Below are 10398 nucleotides of genomic sequence, written 5' to 3' on the forward strand. Positions count from 1 at the left end.
TGCATTCATTCACACATTTAAGTCTTTGAACTATGAACGGTCCAGGTGGCATTGTGAATTCAGATGTCACCTCCGATACTCATCCCACATCTTGTCATTGGATGTGGCCCCTATTGACTGGGTCGCAGTGATGTACCCTTGCTTGCTTACAGTAAAACACCAACAAATTATCAATCTCTGAGCTCGGAGCCCTGTCCAGGTAGCTCCCCAGAGCTCTCATCCCAGTCGAGTAGCATGGACAAAGTTAAATGGAGGATATTTCATACAAACTGATGTTTGTGTACAGTTTAGTCCTTCCTCCACCCACCCCTTTCCTTGCATATTCAGTTAAATAGTGCAAATTAAAACAAGTTGTTAAAATTTATTGGTATAATTATTTTTATTGTATAACGTTTCTATTACAAACAGCATTCTTCATTGTTCAAATGCTACACTTTGGGTTTCAGATAAAAAGGGAAAAAAATCACAAAATATTGTTAATATAAACCATTGACTTCATATTATTCATTATTTTATTTTTACTTAATTTTAAAAAAATTAGTTATCTGGACCATTTTTGATGAATTCATAAATTACCCAGTCAACTTTAAGTCGGAATAGAGTGAGAAATGGTAAATTATTTCAAGTCCTTGAAGGATTGGCGAAAAGTTCACAAAATTCGATTTCAGGCAATTAGACATTCATGCTGAGACAAAAAGTTCTATGCATAGCTTGTTGGCCCATGCAGATAAACAGAGCACACATTGCATTGTGGGTTTAAGCTGTCAGTTGTGACCATTCAAAACAGTAACCATGAGTGCAACACTGTGGAGCTATATATTGATGTTGGGTGGGAGTGCAGGCGTACGTGTGTGTTTTTTTAAAGTCGATAGTTTCTCTTTTAATTTGCTCCCATCTGATTAAGCAAAAGAATAAAACGGAAAGTAAACCAATGACATTTAAAATAAAAGGAATGCTAACAGAAAATCCACATCATTCACTTTAACAGACACTTGAACAAAAGTCAAGCAATACAGCATACTATATGTAAGCAATAATTTACAACATAGGGATATAATGATATTGAAATCAAAGATGTCACTGTTTAGGTCACATATCTAGGAAGCAATGTTATACCCAGATTGTGCAAACGATAACAACATTAAATACATATAACTTAATGGATTACGTCCGAGAGAACGTTGTCGCGAAAGCTGAGTTTCAGGCAGACAGGAAAGTGCACATTGATCTGTCTCCATTTCTCAATTTGTATCATTTCCAACCACAATTTTTGTCTTTCGAGATTTTAAGCATTTACTTTACTGGGAAAACATGACACTAAATTTTCTCCTGCCATTTTTTAAATTTTACGCTGCGACAGTTTATAAATAACAGCGATCATGTCCAGTCATCTCTTTACGTTTATGTGAAACTAACAGTGGCTAACAGACTAAACCTCTACTTCCGTTCCAACCATCGATGAGTGTATACTACGCATGCGCTGTACAATTGCCGAAATACTCTCGTTCCATGGGAAGCAAAATCGGTCGTACTGCGCATGCGCATTTCTTACATTCAGCAGACGATAGTACTGCAGCTCTAAATGAAAATTGAAGATCATGCTAGAAGATAATAACAAAAGTCACGTAAATTAATCCTTAGTGCAAGGAAAACAAATACCAAGGAAATGCAGGAAAAATAAATTTTAAGGTAAATATATATAATTAAAGAAAATAATTAATTTTTACATTGAGAGTACATGGCTGAGAACAGTCAACTAAAATCTGTCGAATAAATATATGCTATTGCTTTTGCGAACAATTAAGTTAGAAAGTGTAAAATGGTAAATTCAAAAATAAGAATGAGAACACATTACACTTGTCTTAACAGTCAAAGAAACTTGATAAAGTTTCTGGGATGTGCATCCAAGGAAAAAAAGAAAATCAAACCAGCTTGAAGATGAATTGAAGATATCCTACCAAAGCGAAGATACAGGTAAAAGTATGGCTATGATGGATGCATACACGCATACACATTCATCTCTTCACATTCACACACTCTATCCATGTACCCCATATAACAATAAAAAGTTAACAGTGGCTCCAAAGATAAAAAAAAAAGTAATGTTGTGATGAAAATGTGTTTTTATACAGATGTTATGCACATCTATAACTGATGATGAGGTTTGGCTGTTCAGCAGTCATGGTTAGGCGAGAAAATGTTTTCTTTATGACAAGCTGGTGCAATGTTTTTCTGAAACACAATAAAACAAAATTTAAAAATTGCCTCAACACAAATACAAAACAATATATTTCTTAGGTATTTGACACTCAGAGGATCACAAACTTCGATAAGTCTGTGGTGAGGATAGTAACCTGTAACCCTGTCGCGGATGCAGTGTGGCTAGAAACAAAGAGGCGGACAAAAGAATGTCAGCTATAGAGCAGACGCGTTTGGGAGCAGTTTGCTAAGAGAGAATGTGAATAAAGCATACATATATCAATGCTGGCCACGTTAATTGTGTCTTAAGAGGATATTGCAGTGGGTGGGTGGGCTGGTTGGTTGGGTTTTTTTTTCTAGTAAGACCAGGAGGAGAAATATCTTCCCTCTCAAGGGACACATCGGAAGTCAGCAGCAAACCATATACTTCTGAAAAGTGATTGTTCGTTTAAAGTTTTTTTTTTTTAAACCGAGAACAGAAAAAATGTGCATTTTTTAAAAATTGTCTGACGAGTTTATCTTATTCTTGCTTTTCTTATACATGCATGATGTGTGACATCTACAGCGCTTCGCTGACGGTAGTCAACGTCAGGAGTTCTTGCAAACAGTGAGGGTGCAGCTACTTTTAGTCACTGGTGTTCCACGTGTGACGCTCTTCCTTTGCTGCTCTCGAACATGTAAGTCGAATTTTGGCCTTAGACCAGAACTCAGACTGCGAGTAAGATTCGATTTGAAAAATTCATTATTTGGAAAAATAGCGAAGCATTTGACCGAGGTCGGGAGTACCTATAATGAAGATGAGGTAAAAGAGTTCTTTGGTCCGAGGCCGTATTCTTGAAGGAGAGGTAAAGCTGTCAGCGATAGTTATGAGATGAAAATATTGCGGGGTCGTGAAATATGATACAAGATTTTGGCTGATAATCTATCGAAGTGTTTGTCTTGCGTACTGTCCACAGATTTTTCTACAGAAGGCTTGTGTAAGGCTCTTCTAAATCAGACATGTGCATGTGATTTATGTAAAACTTTGCCAATCTTGGTCAAATATTCGTCCAGTTAAGAAGGGGCTCAATGCTTGTGTAGAGGTAAAGTACGCTCTGAAGTACATACGTCCTACTTCGGAATTAGGGCCTCTGAATATATCAGGGAGGCTAAGGAAGGGGTACTGCAAACTTTTATCCACCGAGGCTCGTACCAGATGATTGCACAACCCAAGGAATGTTCAGCGATGAAGGGATTCGTTTTTTTTTTTAGGAAGGTTGTAGAGTGGGAAAAAATAAATTTTCTTTATCTGTTTTTTAGTTTAAAAAATTGACTTAAACGAATTCGCCTTATCTGAATAGCTTGCCCTTACTGACAACTCACCGTGGGGGTAATTTCGATGACCCATTCGCGTGCATACAAGGCCGACTCCACAGCGCCTCTCGTTCACGATCTCATGCGGCTTGACTGCAGTAAACGCTGGTACAGTGCACACTGTAGACACAACACGCTTTTGAATGATCACTCAGCCATACTGCCAGCTAACATCTCCCTCAATTACTGAACAGTTTTAAAGCCACACGTTATTGACTTATTGATGTTGCCATCCCCGAAGTCAGGCTTCACGATGACCTTTCAAAACCCGTTGACTTCCAGATTTATTTGTCTATTTTTTTCTTATTATTTTTCAAACACTGCGCTAAACTGGGCTTTCTGATTCTTGTTCTTTTTCTCGTTGTTATTGCTGTTCTTTTCCCTCTTCTTTTCGGTCCCTGCAAACTATTCTATGCCAAACTTTAAGACAAATAACCCAGTGGCCCCCAAGTCACTCTTGCTTCCATAAAGCTTTATATTAATTTCTATCGTCTTTAGCCACGTCATGTATCTGTCCTTCAGGAGAGTAGAATTTTAATTCTAGGGTCTGGTGTTCTACTCTGCAGACATTGGTTATTACCAGCTTCAACTTGAACAGGTGAGCAATGTTTTAGTCGCCAACACCTTGTGTGTAGCCAAAGGGTCACTATAGCTGTTGCCAAAGGGTGGTTCATAAAGGGGAAAAGGATAGCAGTCGCATGGTGTTACTGCCGTCACAAGGTTGGTTTTTTTTTTAATGGAAACTGAAGGATGTTGTTAAGGTATTGTCATAGTTCTTAACATAAGATTCTCTCTGAAAGAGGGACCTAGCTGAAAATAAATACACATCATAGCCCTCTAAACCAGGTACATAAAATACCCCTCCCTCACCTCCACTGCATACATTGCACTGCGACCTACTTTTAGACACAAGTACAAAACAACCCTTCCCCATGTAAAGGGTAGCGAAGGCCTTCACGCCTTAGTGTTCTGGGATAGTCTGTTTACTTGCATATCAAAGCAACTCCAAAACATATTACATACCTGTACTGACCGAGTTTCACTCGCTTTTGATGTGCATCCCTATTTGCGAGACTAATAAACGTAAAAAAAAAACTATTATTACTTTGTAAAGAGGAAGATATTTCTAACTTTTCTAAAATCTTCTTCCCCGTTTATGACAGTCCTGTGTTTTCTGTCTTGTGGGAGCAGCGAACTCTGTCCGGTGTAGTTTGGAGGCTGATCCCCAGGGTAATCATCCTTGGGGAAGTGTTTGGTAGTCAGATTGATTGTCATTCTTGATTGTAGGGTAGGCAGGACTGCAGAAAGTGTTATGTTTGTTTGTTTTTTTTTGTTTTTTGTTTTTTTTAAGCTTTCTTGTGGGATGTGTTTTCATCGTCTTGCTGAGAATTCATGCTGTCGCACAAATTTTTATTGATGTGGTTGAAAACTTGTGGCGTTAACATGTGTGTAAGCTAGTGAAACTAAAGTGTTTGACTAACTTTATTAACTCGGGAAGCTGACCTGGTTGACCAACTATAGTGACATTTTCACGTGTTTGACGCTTAAGGGGGCCCTGCAAGGCGCGTGAATTTTTCTCACTTACCGTGGCCGGTCCGAAGGAAGGGCTGACAGTAGCCGAAGTCGTCATCCGCTGCTCCTCGGACGCAGTGGCGGCGCTTGATGCAGTCGGCCCCCGAGTAGCAAATCACTTTCTTGACCTCCTTGACCTCCTGGTTCACGATGACCGCTGGCTTCTTGCTCCTGCGCTGCTTAGCTTTGTGTGGAATCGCGCATCCCTCCGTCAGACAAACCACCGTTAGGAGGGCCACCTGTTAACCAAGACCGGTTGTCACACGAAATGCAAGATGGCGTCCTCCTTTTGTGACCCTATGTTTATTGTAATGCTCATATCAATCTTTTTATGCTAGCACGCTAGGCTTAAAAAAAAAAGATGGACATGATGAAGCGTGTCTAAGGCAAGATTTGTTTTCAAATGATACTCTTGTTCACTTTTACCCTTCCCACGCCTGCAGAGGTACATGCTCGAGCGCGCGCACACACATACACCAACTTTTTTTCGGCTGTCGTGGGTCGTAAGTGATATCTTCTGAAATTTTCGTATTGGGATACACATGGTTAACATGATGAGGTCTGTACAAGTATTCGTTACAAGCAAGCATTGTCACCTTGGCATAACCCTGACACTGTTCGCAAACAGGGGAAATTCAACTCCATTCCCTTTCGTTGGCCTGGGGAACAACAAAAGTCAGAACGGATTTGAGAACTGTGTTATGCAATGCTCGAAATACTTTCTTACACTACAACTTTGTGGTCGCCATTCATCTAAGATAACAAGTCCCTATAAAAGATTTTATGAGATTTAATAAAGCAAATTAATATTTACTCTACGGTTTCACCTGCAAAAAAAATTCCAGCTTATCCTCTAGTATGTTGAATTTTCTTCTGCTGTAAGAATATTGCAATATCTATGCGCAGGTGGTAATGCAACTTCGGAGGCAGCTATGGCCCAGAAGAAAAATGGGATCTTGAAGTCACAAAACAAACCCCGATAGTCAACATATGACCTGTAAAAGTCCAAGTTAATCTCGGAGGATTTTCTGTACTTGTGGTGTGTAATTATTGTCCCCGGCACAAGCACTAACAAGAATTCAGAATGTAGCCTTCTCTCGTCTTTCTCCTTTTAGATTCACCGAAATTATGACACCTTTATTTGTAAATGTGCATCGTTTCTCAGTGTCTTTTTCTTTTTATATGTATGTTATTTTAATGAGACTATTTATATTTTCGGTGCTTACATGCTGGTTAGCTCCCGAATGGACTGAAGAAAGGAAGTAATTCTATAGAGTTTTCTTCTTTTGTGATAATATACGTTTAAACAAACAATCCAAAGGGAAAAAAAACATTTAAATGCACTCATGATCAAATTGAAATAAGAAATATAACCTTGCTGAAGTTTTGAGAGGGATCATCTGTGCAAAATATTTGACCTTGATTTTGTAGTGACTCATGTGGAACGCCATTCTAAGCCACCAGATTCGCATTCCCAGCAGATCGACTCACCTGTCACCAAGCAGCGGGGAAAATATTCCTTTAATATATACAGGTCCGCACTCATTTCGCCCATTTAAGTCCGGCAGACTCGGTGTCGAGTAGGAAAGGGTGCATCGGAGGTAATATATCAACAAATAATGTTAATGAGCTAAACGTAACCAAGCCATGTTATTAGTTCACGTGCACTGTCTCAGCTGGTCGAGAGCTCGGCGGGAGGCCACGACACTTCCGTTTGTCGCGTCGTGTAAATGCGCAGTAACAAACATGTCAAATAAACATCTAATTTTTAAAGTTCGATGCACACACTGCTTGCACCAGAAATTTATTAAAAAAAAACCACAAGTGAAATTAAAAATATTGTAAGCGTTTACAGCCAGAATGGGTGGATTGATCGTTGTTGATCAGTCATAGAGCAGACACAAAAAATAGCAGACGTGATTGGTAGTTGGCGCATGCGCGAGGATTTTCTAAATTATGCAACTGTCACTGATTGAAACTCGTTTTCAAACGAAGCGTATTTCCAGTATTACATGCGCTAGCTTGTCTGTTGTCTGGTGATACACTTTAGACGTGGCGCGTCTCCAAGGAAGGAAACATATATACACGAACAAAAATGCATTAGAAAAAAAATATGTATATACAGAACATATATACAAGTACTTTTACGACTGTTCCACAGACAATGCACCTGCATTTCATGGGTTTTTTTTTTTTTTGCTTTCCTCTCAGCGCATCGCTAACAAGACCAGCGAATGGAGAAGGTTGAGGAGGAGGAGGAGAAATGACGTAGAAATGGAGTTACCGCCCAGTGTCACACGTCCTCTTGAAATATACCGACGAAGGAGGACTGCGGCTGGAACCTCTTGTCCTTGCCTGGGGTGACCGTAGTGCATGCACGCCAAAAGTGCAGCCGCGGTATTTCTCACCTCTTGGGGTTGGGGTAGGTGCGAGACCCCAGTATTCGCATACGATGTACTTTCCGCCACTCCCGCCCATTGCTCACCCAGCCCGAGCAAACTTTTTCCAAAAGGCTAGTGCCTTTATTTACTGTACCACATAAAACGGTAGATCCTTCGTTTAGGATATATATTTTTTAAGGGGGGAAAAAGTTAACTGGCAGGGGAAAAAGAATTGTTCCACAGAAATAGGCGATTGCTGCTCGTGGAAAATATATTGTTATATGTATATAGAACTATTAATACTTCCTATGAAGAGAAGCGATTTTAATATTTGTAAGCAAGTTTGAGGCCTGTGTCGGAGATTCTTAGAGGCAATCTGCAATGAGACAGGCAGAAGCTGCTTTAACATTTACGATGATTTGAAATAAGAAATCGTCCCTTGAAACTCTTTGCTTTCCATTTCTCTCTCTCTCTGTGTTTTGAAAAATGATATAGGCTGATTTTATATGCTGCTTCACTTTGTTAATGGTATTCTTCAGGTCATAACGACGAAGTCGATGACTATAAAGATGTCAAGTGTCATCCATGTGTGTGAAAGGAGTAAACATCCTCTACTGCTTAGTGGGTTGGTAGCGAGTGTCTATACTGAACAGGATTGATTACAGAATGTTTTGAACCATGAGGATTCTCTGAAGTCTCGGTAAAGAAAGGAGTGTGAAACAAAAACTTTATGAAAATCTTCAAAGAATGGTGGATTGTTACAAGCAGGATTGATGTAGTTAACTGAATAGCAGTGATCGCTTCTCAAAATGCCGTTCGTTCAAGTCTCTGTTGCAGCCAGAAAAATACTTGTCATATCTTACTATAAATACTTTTCTTAATTCTGTGCAAATATTGAAGACGCTGAACACTTTTTGATGGATTGTTGATGCTTTACAAGACAAGTATCTGTGTAGGTATTGTAAAAACACACAATTACCTCAGATTACTCGTTCTGTGGGAATGTACATTTACCATACATTGAGTGTCAGAGTAGAGTGATAAAATGCAAACAAAAAATGTCAACAGCTGCCATTGTCATAGTGATATAGTTCTTAAGATTCTGACTGCTGTGTAAAAAGTTTTGTTGATTGGTATCATTGTTGTATTTGACACCCGAGTATAAAGGTAGTGTTCTTATGTTCGTAAAGTTTTAGTTCTCCCTCTCTCTGTCTTTTTCGGTTTGTGTGTGTGGAGAGAGAGATAGGTGTGGGGTTTGGGACCGTGCGTCACGATAGCCATAAATAATCCTAGTTGACACCTATATCATTCATCAGTCTTTCATAAACTAAACTTGTTCTTTTCAGTCCACGGACTGATCCCCATTTTTTGAATCTGTGTGAACCGATGTGAGTCATAGCTGTTCATATTTTTTAGAGGGACCTCGTTCAGAGCTCACAAACCAAACCAGCTGGTGTAGAGAAATATACAGACAGCAAACACGTGCAAGCGGAGAAAAAAAAAATCAGAATTGTAAAAGGTACCTCAAAAAAGAAAATCACACACATACGCACACAAATGTGCGCACGCCCATACACACGGGTACTCAGGACGCACACAAAAACCCGTATAATCATGTAAATATACATAGTTATAAACATCCGACCAAAGATAAAAAAGTTCTTATTGTGAAGCCCCATCTTTTAAAGAAGACAATCCGAAAACTATAATTTAGACAATAAACAATAAAAGTATAATGCACTGAGTACTCACAAATACAATTAAGAAGACACGTGCTGCCTTGCTGGAGTCCATCACTACTGATGCTTAAAAAAGGTCTTTGTCAAAGTGTCTTCCTCCAGGTGGAGTCGTGTCGTCGATCAGGGAGAAGTGTAGCGTGTGGGACAGTGACGGACAGGTGGGCATTTAAATGCTCAGCCGATGGCCGTTAGTTGTTCGCTCGCTCGTGCGCTTTGTTCAACAGACCTTCAGTGAGGATCCTTCATGAGTGTGCAAAGCGGCGACACAAGTCACTGATTGGTTGACAGAGGTTACACAATGTCTGAACTAGCCGGGTGTTTCACGAACTTCTCCTATAACAGACTTTTAAGCAACCCGTAGACCGTGACAGATTTGCTGAACCCTCCCAACCTCCTTTGATATTCCTGTCAGACAGATTTGCAAAAAGAATGTCCACAAAAAGCACCAGTGGAAAAGTACTAGATAACCGCAGTACATGCAGTAATATGTAAGAATGATGTACCACATGCATGAGTGAGCACAGCGTTTAAGTGGATTAAAGGGGATTTGGGGCATGGGTGGGTCTAGAGGTAGCATTGCAGTAGTTATGATTGTCCCCCCGCCTAAAGAGATACCAGTAGGCAAAACAACATGGGAGAGAACTATTAAATGTAACTAATAACGCAAAGTTTTATCTTTAGATTGCAGTGAACACTGCAGGTAAGGCCACGCAAGTAATGCATTTCGTTTTTGTGCACCATATTACCCTACGGTTAGCCCATGAAATCAAAGCTGACAGCTGTTTAAAAAATTTCAGGAAATACAGCTGTTAATTCATACAAAAATACACAGTGTATATTTTTAAAGCACAAGTAAAACAATTTGAAATGACAGTAAGTCAACATTCAAACGTCAAATAAAATAGGATCATGACTTCCTTCGCCAAACCCTGTGAGGATAGAATTTTCAAAAGATGTATGTCTCTTGAACGGGAACACAACTTCTATCTCAGAATAATGGAATTATTATTGTTCATTGAACTAACTCGTTACTCATTTAAACATTAGCTGTCACCATTTCCAGAATGTTACTCTAATTCCTCTCCCACCTTGTCCCAATGAGTGAGCTAAATTAAAACCTCGGGCTGTTGGTTAAGAATGACACGTGAATTCAT

The 10398-nt window shown here is 39.5% G+C and overlaps 1 protein-coding gene and 1 long non-coding RNA gene across 4 annotated transcripts; one reads left to right on the forward strand and one right to left on the reverse strand.

The window, feature by feature from the left end:
• Positions 1 to 360: 360 nt before the first annotated feature.
• LOC112561698 lies at positions 361 to 9586 on the reverse strand. The gene is made up of 4 exons (XM_025234313.1): positions 9258 to 9586; positions 5138 to 5363; positions 3562 to 3672; positions 361 to 2232 (listed from the first exon to the last, which is right to left on the reverse strand). Exons 1-4 carry the CDS (start codon positions 9297 to 9299, stop codon positions 2207 to 2209), a joined length of 405 nt encoding a protein of 134 aa, XP_025090098.1. The 5' UTR covers positions 9300 to 9586; the 3' UTR covers positions 361 to 2206.
• Positions 2240 to 8707, forward strand: LOC112561699. Of its 3 annotated transcripts, XR_003098702.1 has the most exons (3): positions 3679 to 4272; positions 6031 to 6163; positions 7336 to 8707. It is a non-coding gene; the product is annotated as an uncharacterized LOC112561699 (long non-coding RNA). The 3 variants fall into 3 exon arrangements; XR_003098700.1 differs by lacking the exons at positions 3679 to 4272; positions 6031 to 6163 and adding an exon at positions 2240 to 2876; XR_003098701.1 differs by lacking the exon at positions 6031 to 6163.
• Positions 9587 to 10398: the final 812 nt, after the last annotated feature.

This window comes from Pomacea canaliculata, linkage group LG4 (assembly GCF_003073045.1).
Source record: "Pomacea canaliculata isolate SZHN2017 linkage group LG4, ASM307304v1, whole genome shotgun sequence".
Classification (NCBI taxonomy): domain Eukaryota; kingdom Metazoa; phylum Mollusca; class Gastropoda; order Architaenioglossa; family Ampullariidae; genus Pomacea; species Pomacea canaliculata.